Source organism: Microtus ochrogaster, chromosome 26, assembly GCF_000317375.1.
Source record: "Microtus ochrogaster isolate Prairie Vole_2 chromosome 26, MicOch1.0, whole genome shotgun sequence".
Taxonomy (NCBI): Eukaryota; Metazoa; Chordata; class Mammalia; order Rodentia; family Cricetidae; genus Microtus; species Microtus ochrogaster.
Window position 1 is genome coordinate 295,640 of NC_022025.1, and position 20,096 is coordinate 315,735.

The 20,096-nt window shown below is 41.0% G+C and overlaps 1 protein-coding gene across 2 annotated transcripts in view; it reads right to left on the minus strand.

Moving 5' to 3' along the window:
• Abcb1 (ATP binding cassette subfamily B member 1) overlaps window positions 1–20,096 on the minus strand; it is a 154,005-nt gene that overhangs the window by 62,965 nt on the left and 70,944 nt on the right. The window contains exons 1-3 of one of the 2 annotated variants that reach the window (XM_026784634.1): window positions 12,665–12,796; window positions 12,167–12,234; window positions 8,940–8,988 (exon numbers count right to left, since the gene is read on the minus strand). In XM_026784634.1, the coding sequence (XP_026640435.1) occupies window positions 8,940–8,988; window positions 12,167–12,228 (111 nt within the window). In that variant the 5' untranslated portion in view covers window positions 12,229–12,234; window positions 12,665–12,796. Of the gene's footprint in view, window positions 1–8,939; window positions 8,989–12,166; window positions 12,235–12,664; window positions 12,797–20,096 lie in introns of those variants that run through there. The other variant, XM_005358287.3, reaches the window with a different exon arrangement.

The window sequence follows — 20,096 nt, forward strand, 5'->3', positions numbered from 1 at the left end:
TGGTAGACCAGGCTGGCCTCGAACTCACAGAGATCCGCCTGCCTCTGCCTCCCGAGTGCTGGGATTACAGGCGTGCGCCACCACCGCCCGGCACGGTTTGCATTCTTATCCAAGAAGTAAAACACCACATCAGAGGCAGAGCTTTACAGTGGCAGTCATAGGAATGAATTAGCTCGTGTAGAGAGACTAAGGGATGTGTGGACTAAAGACAAATCTGGAAACAAAGCAACAGAAATAGACGGTTAACTTTTCTTGACCTTGGGATAAAAAGAGAAAAAGAAAAGGCAACTAGAAGAATGCCAGGCAAATGATGCCCTAAATTTACAGGTAAGCCAGACAAAGAGACAAGTGGTGAAAACACAGGAAGTCAGCAGGGGTAATAGCCTACGAAATAAAGGAAGTAATTGTGTCAGGAACCTGAGAAAGGGTCTCAGCTGTAGTAAACAAAATTAGTAAATGTAGCAAGACAGTGTCATGATGCCCTACGATTCTTTTTCATTGCTAGGGGAGGTGTATACAAGCTGTCACCACCACATTAAACAAGTGATCAGAGATTACCTTAAACAGGTGGGGAATACCTTAACATTTGATGTCTTTAGAGTCCTGAGTCCTAAGGGATACAACGTTCCCCTATGTAATATTTTTACTAAAAATGTTTCTTATGAATGCAATAAAACATTTAGATGTAACATCTATATAGAAAAAGGCAAGCATGGAAAACTAAATCTAATGATGTCACAAGGAAGCGACATAACCAGATAAGCAGGTGGGGCATTCTATAGGCTACTGGTTCATCCCTTTCAGGCCATTCTAAAGAGAAAACAACAAATGATGTCACAAGGAAGTGACATAACTAGACAAGCAGGTGGGGCATTCTATGTATAGGCCACTGGTTCATCCCTTTCAGGCCATTCTAAAGATGATGTCACCAACTAACTTATTTTGAACAAATCAACCATAAAACATAATTATTAGATAATTTGGAAATTTCAATATAAAAACTATAATATTAAGGAAGTATTGCTCATTTTGCTAAATAGGGAAAACATATTTTACAGGAAAAGTTTTACAGAAAACCTGTTGAAATTAATAAAATGAGAAGGCTACATATGAAATACCATGAAACTTGTGGATGTAACTGCAACATGACAAGGCAGCATGTTAATAATCACTGGCAATACATGATGTGTGTATGAGTCTGAAGTTTCCTATTCTACCCTTTTATATTAGACACTTTACATAGTAAGGCTTGGCAAAGAGAAGATGGTTTACAAAGCATGGAGAGGTATTTCTCTTCATCTCAGACTGGAATGAATAAGCTAAGAGTGGATTCTGCAACAGAGACAGAAAGATAAGTCAGCTTTCTCTAATTTCTTTGTGACTTTGGGAAGAAAGGATGAGATTTGGGGAAAGGAGTAACAAAGCGTTGAGTAGAATGAAAACTTCCATCAAATGTCTCAACTTCACAACTTTTTAGCAAAGAGACTGGGGGTGTGCAAGTAGAAGATCTCATAGTAACCTTGAGTCTCACAGGGAACACTGCAGAGAGGGGGCAGAAGATTGGAGGAGCTAGAGGACCAGGAAATCTGCTAGGAGGGTGTGTCTCCTAGAAATGACAGGGAGACTTTACTCATGATAACTCAGTAAGACTTGCCCAAACAAGACCTGAACGAGGACAGTACCAATAAACATGCTAACATGATTGGAGAAAGTTCCATGGGGGCCTCACCTCCAGGCAAAGAACTCAGGGGGACTAAGAACTGCTGAGAGAAGGAGAATTAGTCTTTCTCAGGGATGAACCCCTAATTGATTATCCAATACTAAGTGGTCAGTCCTGAAATCATATACATGCAAACAATACTAAATGGACCCAGAAAGATGCATTAACATATCGATGTATAATATATATAAACAGTTAATATAAAGAGGAGGCGAGGGACTTAAGGGGCCGGCAGGTAGAGTTGGACAGGGAATGGGGGGGAGGACATTATGTAATTATATTATAATTTAAAGAATTTGAGCCTCAGTTTTGGTATTTATAAAAATAAAAAAATCACACAGATGTTACAAAGATTACAATGCAATGCAGAAATTTTTATCAAGAAGGTAGTATGAAACACAAAATATCACTATATTTGGTTTGCAAACATAACAATAAGAATTTACAGTCAAAAAATAAGCAGACAAAGTTGTAACATATCAGGTGCAACACAGGGCTGGATAAAGGTATTAACTGGGTGCAGCTGAGGGATTTTAAAATAAAAAAGGAGATGGAAGATACTTGGTTAGAGGCTGACCGAAAAGACAGAGAAAGTAAACCATGAGCACAAAACACAGGTAACTGGTGTGGAAAGCTGAAGGCTAATCGTCCCAGGGAAACGTGGATAGTACAGGCAGGAACACAGTTTAGATAAGAGTTACAGCGTGCTTACCAGTGTGACCTTACTGTGACCCCTGGGTTAGAGAGGAAGTTCATTCACACACTCAACCTTTGAAACTTGTTCAACAAGGCACAAGAAGATTCGCATTTGGTTCTAAGTACTGGCAATAATGGTAGATAACATATGTCACCTGTCCTTAAAAAGCTTAAACTGTGTGCAGCTGGTAATTAGAAATAGATATGGTCACTATCCACTCAGTATCTCAGTACCTATTAAGTCTCTAGAGATTGTTCTAGACCTTTGAAGAGCAAAAGAGAACAGAACATAAAGACACCCCGCTCTCATGAGCACACATTCAGGAAGAAGTGTCAGAAGTGAGGAAGTGGTTAAGCATTTAGAGGCTAAAACTTCAAACTCAGACAGGGACTGACAGGATCAGTGAGTTCAGACTGACAGCTCAGGGAACACCTCCCTGAGACAAGACCTCAGTAACAAGAAGGAAGTGGTTTATCGTGTGGGGATCTCTAAACAAAGCATTCAGCCGGGCGGTGGTGGCACACGCCTTTAATCCCAGCACTTGGGAGGCAGAGGCAGGTGGATCTCTGGGAGTTTGAGGCCAGCCTGGTCTACAAGAGCTAGTTCCGGGACAGGCACCAAAGCTACAGAGAAACCCTGTCTCGAAAAACAAACAAACAAACAAACAAAAAAAACCCAAAGCATTCAGAAGAGCATATGCAAAGATTCTTTAGTGGATTTGTTTGGTATGCATGCAAAGGTGCTTGGGTAGACGTGAGTTTGGTGTCCATTAAAGAATGAACACTGCAGTAAGAACAGAAAGGGCAGAATCTCTTTCTATGATTAATTCATAAATAAGACAACTCATACCATAAGTGATTTGTATATTAGAAAACAGCTTGGTTTTTGCTCCCAAGTTCCCCTTCAGTAGAAAGGAAAGAGCATTACCAGCCTGAAGTAGAGAAGAAAAGCATTACAACATCTGAAGGAAGGGACTGACGTGACCTCTTGTGACTCTGACAAGTAGATCTTGAGAAGTATAAAACCGGAGCATGGACACTGTAGGAAGGGGTGGTTGAGAGGATAAAGCCTAACCAGGAACAAGAGACGAAGGAGGGTACTCCTAACACGTGTACGATCTAGTCCTAAGACCCTGTCTGTGGATATGCTCTTTCTTATATTGTTTGACATGATGAAATGGACCATAAGTGTTATGGGTTTGGGAAGATTATCCTGGGGCATCCAGGTAGACCCTCTGTAATCACAGAGATGCTTCTAAGGCAGGAGGGTGAGTGACAGAAGGAGGGGGCACAGGAATGTAAGTGCCCCCTAGAAACTCAAAATGGGAAGGGAAACGCAACCTTGGGAACTTCCATCAGGAATGAAATCCTTCTGACGCCTTGATTTAAGTTCACTTCAGAACCAGAAGAGCATTAAGTTTATCTTATGCCTACCTAATGGTGTCTTCTGAAGCAGCACAGCAGAATGAATGCAGTGCCAATAGAGAGATAATAAAGGAGAAACTCTCCTCAGAAGGAACCAGACACTGTAACTGAAACTGATATATTTGATCATGACGTTATAGACAAAAGTTTTCTTGATGTGAGATTTCCCTCTCTATGGTGTGATTACCATTGATAAATAAAGGATCTGCTTTGGGCCTATAGCAGAGCTATAGGGGAACAGGCCTAGGCAGGGAAAACTAAGCTGAATGCTGGAAGAAAGGAGGCGGAGTCAAGAGAAGCCATGGAGCCACTGCCTGAGACAGATGTGCTGAAACTTTGCTGGTAGGCCACGACCTCATGGTGATGCACAGATTAATGGAGATGGGCTAAATTAAGATGTGAGAGTTAACCAATAAGAAGCTATAGCTAATGGGCCAAGCAATGGTTTAAATAATACAGTTTCTGTGTGATTATTTCGGGGCTGAGCTGATGAGCAGCCGGGAACCAACAAGTGGCCTCCTCCAACACTTTCTTAGAAGGAGAGGGCCCAGGTCCTAATCCATAAATATAATTGACAAACGCAGAGTATGAATGGGGATGTTGTAGCTGAGTCAAAGAATACCGAGTCTGAGGTAACAAGGTTACTAAAACAAAAGGGTGGCTGGAGTAGGTAAGCGAAGCTGACAAGGGAGGTGTGGTGTCAACTGGAAAAGAACATCCCTGTAAGTGGGCAGAAGACAGACGTGAGAGAGAGCATTCTGCACAAGGATCAAACATAATTTGGAAATGTCTGTGTAGAAGCAGATGAATGCCAGCCTCGTCCATGACTCAGGGGATAAGGGGTGAGGAACTGGTAAAAGGCGAAGGTGACTCTGGGAGGAAACCACACCGTATCATCCCAGAGACAGTTTGGTGGCCAGTAAGAAGGACAGTGTCTAGGACAGACGGAGTTTTCAAATGCCCACTGAACTGAGTGAACTGAGTGTGGTAGGGATAGAAGTCAAATTCTAAGACTGGAGAGACTTGTCATTCTAGCAAAACCCCGTTCAGAGAATGAGGATGTGGAAGAAGAAGGATGATGATAGCTCTATTTGGCCTAGAAAAGGCAAACGAGGTAGGAACCGAAGTCCAAGTAAGTGATGTGTGGTAAGAACTGGCCCAGGAGTGCTGGCTCACACCTATGATCGCTTACTTCTAAGGAATAAGAAATATAAGTTAATTTCAAGGCCACTTGGACAACACAGCAAGACTCCGCCTAAACAAACACGCCAAAAAAACCTGGGTATCAGCATTAACATGAAAAACAAGAGGGAACAGATCCAAGTTCACGTAGATTTGTGAGGTGGTTAATGTCATAAAGGTCAAGGAGTGGGTGGCTATTCATGTGACAATAAAAGTCACACAGTGAGTAAGAGGATCAGGAGTGGAAGAAGACACTAAGCCAGGTGGCAAAGTCTTCAGTGACCAGATGGTCAGAAGATAAGAGCACTACAAAGAAGTCTTCAGCCTCAGAAAAGTTACGTTAACCAAACGTAAGCTGTCATAAACACCTACAGTTTTTAAAAGTAATAGTCTACATGCAGAGCTGGGCAAAAGTTGGACCCTCTGCTATAATAGTTATGTAACTGTGACTCGGAGTTCAGTGCTTAACTTCTTAGTGTGCGTTTTGCCCAGCAATGCATCAGGGCGAGAGGAGCTCACACAGTACAGGTTGAAGTCAAACAGCGCACGGAAGGTACTTACAAATGATGGTTCCTGACACGGATGGTATCGTCTATTTAGTGCAATGGTGGCTAATGGGATGCATTATGTAGGCAGCTTAGAGTAAAATCTGCCATCATGATAGCAGCGCGTGTAATCTCTGAGGCGTTCACTTCAGGGGAACTGCAGACTACTTGCGTTTAGCCTGCTTTCGCTTTCACGCGTCCAGTTTCCCCACTTGACTTCAAGTTTATTCTACGTTTGTGTTTCTGTGAAGACTAAAACTAGGCCTGACATAAAGGGAAACCTAGCATAAAATTTTGAGGGAGTTATTTTCTTTGTAACTATACTCTCAAGACTCCTAAACATAAATTAACTCCGGAGGCAGAAAGAGTTCAGAAATGTCTAGAAAGAACCACTTAGATGGTTGGTACTTGGTTGCCATCTAGAACGTGGATCTGGGAAGGTTCCATCACTGCAACTGGTAACCGTGGCCAATTTGCAGTGTTGATTACGCTGAATGACTTGCTTTTCTCGTGAAGCTGCAATTTTGGTGCCTACTTGATGGAAAGATCCTTCATGCTCAGCCCCCAGTGAAAACCTTGGCCCTGTGGCTGAAGCCATCACCGACAGAAAGCACTGTGCATCTGCTGTAACCTTGGCCCTGTGGCTGAAGCCGTCACCGACAGAAAGCCCTGTGCTTCTACTATTACCGCTTCCAAGGCCCTGCTGAGGACATGGGTGTTTGGAGTAGATAACTCTGGGAGCCTATGCCTGATTTCTTTGAACCTTGCACCAAGTGACTTTTGTCATTACTGATCTTGCTTTGCATTCTTCTGCTAATAAATCTTAGCTGTGGCTTTTCAGGGAGGTAGTGTCATAGCCAACGAGGTTTATCTCAGATGGAATTATTGCTAATTAATTGTAGTAGTTGTGAGTAGGACATTATCTTGTGTCTGAGTCATCTTAAGAAGTCATTACAAGGGCCAGGCGGTGGTGGCGCACGCCTGTAATCCCAGCACTCGGGAGGCAGAGGCAGGCGGATCTCTGTGAGTTCGAGGCCAGCCTGGTCTACCAAGGGAGTTCCAGGACAGGCTCCAAAGCTACAGAGAAACCCTGTCTCGAAAAAACAAAAAAAAAAAAACAAACAAAAACAAAAACAAAAACAAAAAAAAAAAAAAAAAAAAGTCATTACACTCGGGCTCTTTGAAATCCTCAATACACACAGTTTACTCTTACCTAGAAACTACTAATAAGCATCATAATAGTATTAGAATTTTACCCTAAAAATTTCTGATTATATCCCTATGTTTATAGGTTTTTTATAGCAGTTAGGGTCTGGTTTTCTACATCAACTCTTTGGGACAAGAGAAAGATACCTGTATTAGCTAATTTTGGTTGGTTTCATATCCAAGAAGAGGGAACCAAACTGTAGAATTGTGTCCATTGGATGCCCTATGACCACATCTGTAGGGCAAATACTTGATTGATAATTGATATAGGAAGATTTGGCCCACTGTGAGAGGCACCATCCCTAGGCACGTGGGTCTGGGCTGTGTAAGAAAAGTATGTGAGGTAGAAGCAAGCCAGTAAGCAACTTTCCACTACAGCTTCTGTTTCTGTTCCTACCATGTCTTCCCTCAGTGATAAACTATAACCTGAAATATGAAGGAAATCCTTTTTTCCATATGTTGCTCTTTATCAATGTAACTAGAACAACATGAAAGATGCACAGCACCTCTTCAAAAGGCTTAGGATACTTTCCCTTCATTCTCATCCTATAGGTATTTGGGGGCAAGAAAATGCTTAAGGATGAAATAAGCTTGTATGGGAAGCAATTGTAACAATGTCTGGTACATATTGCTGTACATGTGAGATTATCACGACTTCACATGCAAACTCTTTATTTGTGTGTATGTGTCTCTGTATGTACCCCCTTCTCTTTCTCTCTCTCATTGTGGCTTGAATTCAATATTGATAGCACTAACTGTATAGCAGTCAGGGTACATTTTCTGAAATATAAAAATTTCAAGCCTTTAAGGAATTATAACCTATAAACTAGAATAAATAAACTACAGTGTTAAAGATGCAGCTTTCTGGTAGTGTGTGCTTAGCACGCACACAAGCCCTGAGTGGATTCCTGCACCGAAACAGGACAACAACAAAAACCCAATGAGACAGAACTATGTTCATATCAATGTAAATTTACAAATTAAATTTAAAAAATGAATCCAACATAAAAGTTTAGCATAAATGTTTCTTCCTGTGCAAGAATATAAGAATGCAATCTTTTTAAAGAAGAATAAAATCTAAAACAAAAAGCTGTCATTTAGTGATTCAAGAATTATTTCTGTAATGACCTGCATGGTATGCTTGTATCCTCAGCACACAGGAGGATCACGGATTCAAGGTTATCCTCAACTACACAGGGAGTTAGAGGCCAAGATACTTGAGCCCTTGTGTCAAAACCACCAGCAACAATAATGACAGGGACAAAAAGAGGAGTGGAGATGTGAAAGCAAAGGAGCCATGCAAGAAGAAATGTAAGTAGAAGAAGACGTAGATGGTCTAAGATAACCAGTCTTCAGTTCAAGTCAGAAAACCGTTTTCCTACCTAAATCTATTTTTATATTGAATGTACAAAGACACACTTTCCACGGCACCTTTCCAGTTCTCCATACTTCATAAGATATCTCCTATGGATGGGTGAATTATAAGAGTGCTGCAAGATCAAATGGTTGAGCACTCTCCCAGGCTCCGAGGCCTGGAACAGTTCAGGTAAGTTTGCATGGAACCTTAGAAAAAAGGAAGTGCTCCAGGAAATAGAGATAAAATAAAATTCCTGTCATATGAGCTTTTAAAAGGCTTTCAAACAACTAGCATGCAACCAGAAAAACTAAATAGTTATGTAATTCTTTCAAGTTTTACATTTTTCAGCCATTCAGCACAGAGGAATAATGGCATATGCCAAATCATCATAATAAATAAGCCATTGCTACTTTTTATTGTTGTAAATATTTGGGACTTTGACCCTGCCAGGGTGTAAGGAGCATTAAAAATGTCACGCAATGTAGCCATCTCCCATTTTTAGATGGCAAAGATCATGACAAGGAAAGATGTCTATGGAGGCCATAGATCACAGATGCGTAACTCATAAGGGTAATACCGAAGCTGAGGCAAGAAGGTGTGTCTGCTAAGCAACAAGGGGAGCCTACGAAGTCACAATCCAGATGTCAAATTATAAACAGCCTTCCTTTGAAAACAGGAGACCTCCAGTCTAGCTTTACCCATTACTACCGTCTCCAAGGAAATCCTAAACTGATGAATTATTTCTTTTCTAGGGGACAGAAGGAGGAGATAAATTTGAAAGTATTGTAGTAAGAAATTCGAAACTCACCATTGTAAACACACTGACCACTGGTTTCTTTTCTTTCTTCTCCTTTTTACTGAAAATACAGAAGAATAATTACATAAAACTTTAAAAATTATGTCAAACCTTAAATTAGTAAATCAATTTACAGAGATTTTGCTAAACGACAAGACAAAATTCATGTCTATATTAGTCAATAAAAACTTAATAGTATGACATGAGATTTAAATGTAAATATGTCTGCATATATCTTAGAAGCCAGCATGGCTACTGGTAAAAACTAGGATCCTTGTACCTTAGATATTTATTAATTTTCCAAGATGTGTACACACACACACACACACACACACACTTTTTCAATGAAAAAAACACACACTAACAGTAATGCTTTACTTTTTTATTCCAATTACAAAATTCTTCATGCTTTTAGTATTGATTGTCTTGATTGTCACCTGAGTAATTGTATCACTAGGCATCCTATCTATCGATTGAATATTATTCTTTCCTAGTAGAGCAAAGTGATGATCAGATGCTGAGCACACTAGCCTAAGAAACAGAATAATTAAATCAGCCTCAGAGGAAATCTGATTGTGAACGGGTAATGTGCAGCACTAAGTGAACCATTATGGGAAGAAATGGAGTCTAGAAACAATGCTCTGTAAACAGGCAGAAAGCTGTCCTCAGACATAAAAGTTCAACCCAGATTCAGATGACTCCCTAACTCATTTTCAGTACACGTAACTGCCACCTAGGATGAAAAGTAAACTCACCATACAGTTTCATTATTTCTATGTAGAAACACTGTTAGAATGGAAAGCCTTACTTTTACATGCATTTTCAAGTTCAAAAAGTAAATTTGTCTTCTCTCTTTGTTTGACAACATGGTGTTCAAAGGAAAAACTCAGTACCTTTCACAATAGCTCTCCACTTTATTTTTCAGACACTCACTGAATTTGGATCTTAGACTAATCAGCAATAATCAACAGTCTAATTTGCTTCGACTGTTGGTCCTCAACGTTGGGATCCCAGGCACAGATGACACACCTAGCTTTTTTTGTTGTTTTGGTTTTTTTTTGGTTTTTCGAGACAGGGTTTCTCTGTGGTTTTGGAGCCTGTCCTGGAACTAGCTCTTGTAGACCAGGCTGGTCTCGAACTCACAGAGATCCACCTGGCTCTGCCTCCCGAGTGCTGGGATTAAAGGTGTCCGCCCGGCTTCGCCTAGCTTTTTTTAAATGTAGGATTTTGTAGCTAGAACTTGAGTCCTTACACTCGTATGACAAGCATTTTACAGACGGAACCATCATGTGCAAAAAAAAAAAATCTTTCTAAAGGGAAAGGTCAGAGGTCATTTGCATTTGGTTTGAGTTAGATGGACAATGGACGGACTACACATAAATATCTTCATGTTTGATTTCACCCCATTCTCTCTACAGGCATATTCAGTATCCCGGAACCCAGAAAGAGACGAGAACAATAACCATGAACAGCCCAGTTTTAGTTCTATGCCTTTTATGCTCCCGTTCTCTGAAATCGATGCTATTTGGGGATGTTATACTAATATCCCAGGCACTGAGTAAGCATCCCCCACACAATGTGTAAACAAGTCTGAGGAAGGCAAACTTTTTTCTCTCAGAAGACTTTTCTGCAGGAGAAGACTGCAGAAAAATGAAATCCCACAGTGGGAACAAAACCCAAAATTTAAACTTCCTAATTACAGGGCTGAGCTCCACACTGTAAGATACTCTCAGACTTTTAGGATATTGTATGGTTTGAAGATGTTACAGCAGTTCTCAGCCCTAGACTATTCTCCACCCCCATCAGCACACTCTTTACAGAGGTATCAACCATTATTTTAGAGCACTTGCATAGAGTGCGCAGGGCCTTGGCTTTGAACAATACTGTGAAACAAACAAAAAACAACAAATAACTATTTGTGAAGAATGTATGTAAATGCATATAATCCAGGTAGTACTATTATTAGTTCTCCATTTTCTGTCAACAAAACTGTCAAGGTTAGTATATAATTGACCTAGATTCATAAATTGCTAATATTTGACTATTTTTCCATACAAAGTGTATGTGTTATAAATTGTTAAGATTCTGCAAAAACTATTAAGCTGAAAATATTAGAAATATTAGTGGAATATTCAGACATTCCACTATCATTATCATACCTAAGAAACTTAACCTCAATGCTGAGATGACTTCAAATCCAACCCACAAAGTTCCCGAGTGTGTTCTCTGTCTTCACTGAACTCCGACTTAGCGCTCACACAACACATTTCTTTAGTATCTCTTAAATAGAATCCCCCTTTTGTTGTGACACTGGTTTTTCTTAAGGGACAGCTGTACTGTGGTTGTATGTGCTTCAGACTGAGTCCAGATAGAGGTGAGTGCTGAGTAATGGTATTCACAAACTAGATATGTCACTAGGAGAGCTTGTTTCTGATCTCCCTTCTGATGGGCTGAAAAGGAAGAGTCATGACCAGCGCACTTCAGTGTGTTTGGTGGGTTCCTCAGGCAGTCAGTTCTCGGTCTCAGAGGGTATCTGATGACATTCTAGGGTGTGTGTTAAGGGATGCTTGGGATCTGCTTGGCTAAGACAGTTGTGGGAACGCTAGAGCAGGCTGACAATGAGGGTACTATAGGGGCTGAAGACTAGGGCAGGCTGACAATGAGGGTACTATAGGGGCCGAAGACTGCCTAGGATAATTTGTGAGCAGGTTCTAGACCAGCAACATTCCTACCTCTCCCCATCCTTGAGGTTCTAATCAGTTAATCAGCCTTCGGAGAATTCTGACTGCAAGACAGCTTCTTTCTTTCTGTGGTAATACAACCACTTTATATAAAAACAGCTATTGGCAGCTAAACAAAATGTAACGTTTGCCTCTCTTTCTTTTGCCACAAACAGGTGATTTCCACAGAGTTTCTTTATCAGAAGCAAAATAATGGACCACGGCAGAGACCCAAGCAGCATATGGCACAGGTGCACGAGTGATCCACAGTGCTCATAAAGCTGAGGTTATAAAACTAAAAGGGTGTGTGAGTGGTGCCAGCCTGGAGGCTGAACAGGAGCCTCCTTCGTCACACACACCTGGAGGGCTGCTCCAAGCAGAGGAGTTCCTTCCAGGGACTGGTTTGTTTCTAAAGGTTGAAATACCAACCACTAATCATTTAGGGCAGTCCCGGAGGCTACAAACTAATTGCTCAAATGTACAAGACATGTTAAGTATGAAAGTGAAACAATTCGCTACCTCTTTTTGCCCATCTTCGAGTTCTTGTCTGCTCTTCCGTTCAGGTCCTCTTCAAGCTCCATCACAACCTGGGGAGAAAACACAGTTCAGCAGCCAAATACATGCCCTCGGGGGCCCAGAGCCTAGGCTGACCTCACTGCCCAGCGGAGCCCAGCGGTGAGGAGGAGCTCCGCCCTGATGCTCCTGGTCTGGGTCTGGAGTTACTCAGCCCCGGATCCGGGAAACTCTAGAGTCACTCACGTGGACCGTGTTATGGACTCTGAATCCTGCCGCCCCTCCTGCCCGGTTCCCTCGGCCCCAGTGCGCTCCTCCACCCGCCCGCGGCTTGGAGCCGGGCAGCAGGATCCACCGCCCCGGGCTGGCGCCGAAACACCGCCGGGGGGCTTCCGGAGCGACTTGTGGCCACTTGTTCCCAACGGACTTTCGAGGCCCATGCCCCCCACCCCCGGACCAGGCTCAGGCATCCAGAGCAAGGAACTCTTTCTGGGAACTGCCTACCTCTCGAGTCTCTACCTCCGCTTTCCTTCGCAAAGTCCGCCAAGACGTGGAATTTGTAAGATGCGACCCTGAGTGTAGCGGAGCCTGGGAAGATGGGGACAGCGGCTCCTGGAAACCGCTGCTTGAGTGTGCTCGGGCTTTCTGAGGACAGGAGAGTACATTTGGTGTGCTCAAGCTACGCCCAGACACAGTCCCGCCCAGTCAGCGAGCATGACCAGGAGGTTAACTAGCTCCTGGCCCAGCTTGACTCAAGGATTATTGCAGGAGAAATTGCGAAACAGGTTGGATTTCTAGACGAAATGCGCAGCCTGGGCTCCCCTCACAAAGGTCGAGTTGACAAACTCATATCTCAGGAATCATCAGAGACACACTTATAAGAGTCGCTTCTCTACATGGGCACACACGCACCCATATAAGGAGTTAGTTGTGTACAGATCTGCACTTGGCTCTCTGCACGAAGAAACTTAAAGGACACCTTCTGTGCTTAACATCCGATAGTCAATTAAACAATGCAGACCCTGCCCAGTCACTAAAATTTCCCTTCCTTGAAAAGAATCCCAGTGCGGAAGATGTTCTTTAGTATATTTCATAGTTTCTCAGTTATACCTGTTTATCTTTTATCAAAAAACAAAACCAACCAGAAACAAAGAGGAAGATTTCCAGTATATAAATGGATCATTACGGTGTAGCAATGGTATTTGAAATTATGTGAAAATTTGAGCTTTTAGCTATCAAATCAATGTTCATGTTCCTCCAGGGCATTTGAAATTCTTACAGTTCAGTTGGATTACTAAACATAATTTTAACACATTACTTTAGTCGCTATTTCTCTCTGTGTTCACCGTTTATATTCGTTCTGAGATCTTTTTTCAAACTGGCTAGAAGTAAAAGCAATATTCCTAATTCAAATTCAAAGAGCAGTTTTCAATCCCCTGTTTCATTCTTTTGTAAAACCTAAGGAAAGTGGTTGTTTTGTAAGCGCTAACTTTCATTATCTAACTTGTACCCTTGCCTCTAGACTTGCTGCAACCATTGAGAAAAAGAAAACCCTGCTGTTGTTGCTGCAGAGTGTGAAAGTGTTACTTCTTCCTTTAATATATTTCAAAGCCATTTTTTTCCACTTTTTACCCAAAAACATCCTTGCTTTGACTCTTTTGGGAGGGTACCTGTAACTGATTTAAAAAAAAAAAAAACAACAACTAGTATTGTTATAGACCTTCTAACAGTTCACTGGTTGTTTTGTTCGTCTTGGTTTGGGTTTGTTTGTTTTAGGCAGGGGGGGGCATTGTTTTTCTCTTTTCTAATTGGCTGTTCTCAGGTATGGCACCTGTAGTCTACCTAGGGCAAACATATGTAAATCCTCACATTCATCCTGAGCATTCCCAGTCTCGCTGGTGCTTTTGCTGTCTCACTAGAGGCTGCGCCTCTCCTATGTTTGCCCTGTACACACTTGAAGGGACAACGGTAACTAACATTTCTTTAGCACTGGTCACATAGGAGAAACTGCACCAAGCACATCAACAGGATAAACTCATTTAATCCTCACACGAACTGATGGAGTTGTTCTTATCCCTGCTGTTCTCAGTTCCCGGGGAGAAGCAGGTCTACAGCATTTGTCAAAAAGCATCAGACCCAGGGCTGAAGGTGCTGTGACAACGATCCTCCTTTTTTCTTTCCCTCCTTATTTTTTGTCTCAATATAGATTTCCAAATTGGCTTTGAACGTTCAGTATCCCAGTGTGAGTCACTGGAATGCCGGCGTACAGGCATGTACCACCCCACACCTTCACCCTTATAGCCACCCTACACTAGAACATGCCTGTAGGACATTTTTGCCCTACCAGTTTGAATCTCATGAAACTTCTCACCTTAGGACTACGCTTTGGAAATGCTATAACAGCCTCTTACAGCCCATCTAAGAATTTATTAGGTTTTAAGGACGGTAGCACAGTCATCCTACTCTTCTGCCTCACCTCCTTAGACCATCTCTCCCAACACATGTATGCTCATTCCATTTCAGCCAGTGCACTGTACCTCTTGCTTTTCCTACATGTGAACTCCCTGTGTTGAAGACCTGGACCCAATGCAGTAGGATTTAGAGGCTGGGCGTTGGGGAGTGCTTGGGCCACGGAGCTCTGACCTAAAGAGTGGATTGATCCAGTGGTGAGTTACTATTCTGCTGGGCTATTGGGGTTTCACTGAAATTTAGAAGGTGGAACTTAGTTCCAGGAAGGTGGTCTATCCTCATAATTATGTTTTTCCTAGTCTCCCTTCATTGCCTCCCTTTGTTTCCTGAGGGCCATGATGTGAACAGCTGTGCTGTACCACATAATCCTAGCCATGATGCTCTTCAGCCTGGCCTGTGGACTGACATCTTGATAATCATGAATCAAAATAAACCCTTTCTACTTTGAATGTTTCTCTGGGATATTTCATGACAGCAATGTAAAACTAACATGTGTTCTCCTAAGATTTCTAATTATTCAAGTTCTTCTCATGACCCTCTTGTGAATTGTGTCTCTTTCCTTGATTTCGATAAGAATTAATTTCCTCTTCTCCTAGCTCTTCTATTTCTACTTTGAGTTCAAATTTAATATATTCTGAAAGAGGAGCAAAGTTCACCTTGATGAACTTACTTGACTTGAGAGTAAAAGACTATCACAGGATCCCAGTGCAAAGCAGATGATTCACTTGTGCTAACAATAAAGGATCCACAATATTACAGTGTCCACCCATTTATATGTAACTGACTTTTATGTTTGAAAGACATACAACTATCTAAGTGACAAGGACATTGAATGACTGTACCCTAACTCACATTACCATCGGATTGCTTTTTAAAATCCTGCATTAGAAAAATCCAAACTTTTTTTATTGATATTTATTGAGCTTTACATTTTTCTCTGCTCCCCCCTGCCTCTCCCCTCCCCACTTCAACCCTCCCCCAAGGTCCCCATGCTCCCAATTTACTCAGAAGATCTTGTCTTTTTCTACTTTCTACTTCCCATGTAGATTAAATCTATGTAAGTCTCTCTTAGTGTCTGCATTGTTGTCTAAGTTCTCTGGGATTGTGGTTTGTAGGCTGGCTTTCTTTGCTTTATGTTTAAAAACTACCTATGAGTGAGTACATGTGATAATTGTCTTTTTGTGTCTGGGCTACCTCACTCAAAATAATGTTTTCTAGCTCCATCCATTTGCCTGAAAAATTCAAGCTGTCATTATTTTTTTCTGCTGTGTAGTACTCCATAGTGTATATGTACCACATTTTTTTTTATCCATTCTTCAATCGAGGGGCATTTAGGTTGTTTCCAGGTTCAGGCTATGACAAACAAAGCTGCTATGAACATAGTTGAGCACATGTCCTTGTGGCATGATTGAGCATCCTTTGGATATATACCCAAAAGTGGTATTACTGGGTCTTGAGGAAGGATGTTTCCTAATTTTCTGAGAAATCGCCACACTGACATCCAAAGGGACTGTACTAGCTTGCATTCCCACTAACAATGCAGAAGTGTTTCCATTTCCCTACAACCTCTCCAGCATAAGTTGTCATCAGTGTTTTTGATTTGGCCATTCTTACAAGTGTAAGATGGAATCTCAGAGTTGTTTTGATTTGCATTTCTCTGATGGCTAAAGATGTTGAGCATTTCCTTAAAAGTCTTTCAGCCATTTTACATTCATCTGTTGGGAGTTTTCTGGTTAGGTCTATACTCCATTTTTTTTATTGGATTATGTGATCTTTTGGTGACTAATTTCTAGAGTTCTTTGTATATTTTGGAGATCAGACCTCTGTCTGCTGTGGGGTTAGTGAAGATCTTTTCCTACAATGTGGGCTGTCGTTTTGTCTTGTTGACCATGTCCTTTGCTTTACAGAAAAATCTAAACTCTTGGCTGGGCAAGATTTCCCATTGGGCAAAGGCACTTCCCACCCGGCTGACAACATGAGTGGAATTCCCAGAACACAGGGGAGAAGAGAACAACTCCTGCAGGCTGTTCTCTGACCTCTCTATGCATGCTCACAAACAAACAAATAAATCTGGATTTTTTTTTAGTTTAAAGAAAAATCTAAACTTTTAAATTTGGTAATTTCCAAAGAGGTTGTCTTGCTCTCAATTGGGCCTATAAAGCAGCAGTCACAACTCAAGTAAGACGGTGATAATTGTAAAGTAACTTAATTTAAAGTTGAGAGATTCATAAAATATTCTAGGCAGAGATGATTTCCACCCTTCATCCACTCCTAGTTAGCTTTGTTTTTAATTTGGTAAATACCAGAATTTTATCTGAGGATGGGGTTTTTTGTTATTTGTGGCTCACATAAAGATTGCATATATTATTAAAATACCATGTGCTGAGGGTACAGCATTAGCAACAGCTTACTGAAGTTGGTCTAGTAGGTTAGCTGCCTGCATTAGCTTTAGCTTTGTGAAGTTTCTGTCACCAAACATCTCCTCGAAGATCCTCTAGTATTATCTTTCAAACTCCACTAGGAAATCATCCCCCTGAGGAAGGCACTATCTTCTGTACCTACTATAAGACTTTTAAGAGACTGGTAGAACAAAGGAGTAAGTTTGGATGGGGCTGAGAATGAAGTGGGCTAAGAAAGATCTAATTCCAGTTTCATCACTTGTTGCTGGATAGCTCTGGACAAGCCTCTAGGTGTGTGGATTTCAACATTGCTAAACCAGAGACAAATGGATAAGAATAATACAAAGACTCAAATATAACTGGGAAAAAATAAAAATAGGCAATGCATATATAAAAGGAAATAGTACACTAAAAATTAAAAAGTTGAATACTGAAATATTCATGATAGCTACAAAGAAGCACAAATTAAAGCACAAATGTATTTTGAAAAAGTGTGGCTATAGAATGTTCATAAAAATAAAATAAGATGGCATTAAGATGAATAGAGAAACAATGTAGCCAATATATATATCTTAAATATGTTTGATCCATTAATTCAATTTGAGGAAATTTATCTTAAGTGATTAGAAGTAAAAGATTAAGGATAAAGCACAGATACGTCTATTTCTGCCTTATTTTCTTCTGTTAAAAATGAGAAATGGCATCAATATTTAACCATATGTGCAAGGCTGAGAAAATAACAATCTCTCTTTTAAACTTTGTTCTTTTGTTATGTATGGGCGTTAGTATATGGTGTCTGTGGAAGAGAGCGTGCATGCACGGAAGCCAGAGGGCACTTATATTGTTGGTATTCTCTTTCAAGCTTTTCAGAGGCTCCGGGGATTGAACTTGTGTTGCCAGGCTGGCATGACAAGTGCCCCGATGTGTTGAGCCACCTTGCCTTCATGTGATACGGTCTGTTAAAGAGAGTAGGAATATAAACATCACTTATAGAGTTTGTAATAACACCGGAAAATACCCATGCTAATGCTGCCAGGAAAAGGGCAAGGAGAAATTGTAACAGCGTAATAATATGAACTATGTGAAGTGAGCCAGTCTCTGCGAAACTAGAAATAAACACACTGAAACATCAAAGGCTCTTCCTTTCTAGTGGTGGAAATTAGATGACGCTTTTAAAATTTAAACTTCTTGTATTTTGAAGTTTTCCTGCACTAAAAGTGTATTTTTTTTTCGTAGTGGAAATGGTAAAGATGACTTTTTATAAAGCACACGGAGAAGGCAGGGGGCCAGAATCCTACCCGTTGTTTCTCAATGCAGTTTGCTTGTTATTAAGAACCACTCATATCTGGAGAAGGTCAAAATGAACAGGCTAAACTAAAACAAGTGACACAGAATTCCGAGGATTCTTTTTTCTAAAAATTTTCATGCACATTTTTCTCATCATATTTCTAATAAAAGGAAGGGAAAGGGACAGAGCTAAAGAGAACTGTGTAGCATGTGAAACAGGATGACCGAGGTGGCTAGATGCCCACTGCTTTTGCCCATCAACTGCTTATATAACTTGGATGCTTTTTTCCCCCTAACTGATAATTTCCTCAAAGATTTAAGGAGGAGACCAAAGACCTGATTGTAACTTCCCAGAGTAAACACTGGATATATCTATTTGACGAAGATTAAAGCAGGGAAGTGCCTTAAGGAATTAATTGCCATACCTTGGAAGAGTTTAAGTTCCTAGAAGTTGGCGTTGTACCCCTTTTACGCTGACTGAAAGCCCAGCATGATCAGATAAGTGAACCTGGAGACTGAACTCCACTAAAGGCATTACTTTACATCTTAAAATATGTCCAAGCAAACAGAAGAACTTTAGCGGGAAGCAGTTTCCTTATTGATCCTTCACTTAAAATTATTGATTACTGTATAGTGGTGACTTTGTTAGGTGTTGATGACACAGACAGGCACAAATGCCCTCAGGCTCTGGTGAGGTGAGGAATTTAGGGTTTAAAATCATTAGGATAGGGGCTGGAGAGATGGCTCAGAGGTTAAGAGCATTGCCTGCTCTTCCAAAGGTCCTGAGTTCAATTCCCAGCAACCACATGGTGGTTCACAACCATCTGTAGTGAGGTCTAGTGCCCTCTTCCCACCTGCGGGCATACACACAGACAGAATATTGTATACATAATAAATAAATAAATATTTTTTTAAAAAAAAAGAAAAAGGGAGCCAAAAAAAAAAATCATTAGGATAATGTTAGCACATGGGCCAAGAGTTTGGTTTTTGCAAACCAAACTGAATTTACTCATCTAAGGGACTACTATCCATTTCAGAGTAATATTCAAGGGAACTCTGCCTGTTGATGCCAGTGATGTCTGTCAAGGAATAAGACAGTGTGTGTGTGTGTGTGTGTGTGTGTGTGTGTGTGTGTACATGTGTATGTGTGTGTGTTTTCAGAGTCTACAGAGTTGAGTGATGCCAATAGTAAAACTTGACTTTTAGTAAAACTTTCTAAAAGGTTGCAGACAAAAGACATTCTAACATGCTAGTAGGCAATATGGATGTCAGCATCAAACTGAATTCAAGAGTCTTGGGTCTTTGGATGGCACAAACTCCTTGGTTCCATTGACCCTTATCCTTTAGTTTCCATATAGTTGAAGCAACTGACAACAGAGTGCTAAGTTATGACGCTCAAACACTGGAAAACTTACTTTTCCTGAGATTCAGATTTCTCATTTGTAAACTAATGTACTTAATGAAAAGCAGTTCTTTAGTATTTGAAGAGTTAAATTTGCAGGTGGTTGTGTTGTTACCATTGTGAATGTTCTAGGGAGTACTTTAATTAAGAGTTTCAATTCAAAATGAGATGTGAGTTGGGCATGGTTGTGAACATTTATAACACTTAGGAGGTAAACTCAAGATCAAGAGTTCAAATCTAGCTGGGCATGGTGTTGGCACACAACTTTAATCCCAGCACTTGGGAGACAGAGGCAGGTGGATCTCTGTGAGTTTGAGGCCAGTCTGGTCTACAGAGCTAGTTCCAGGACAGGCTCCAAAGCCACAGAGAAACCCTGTCT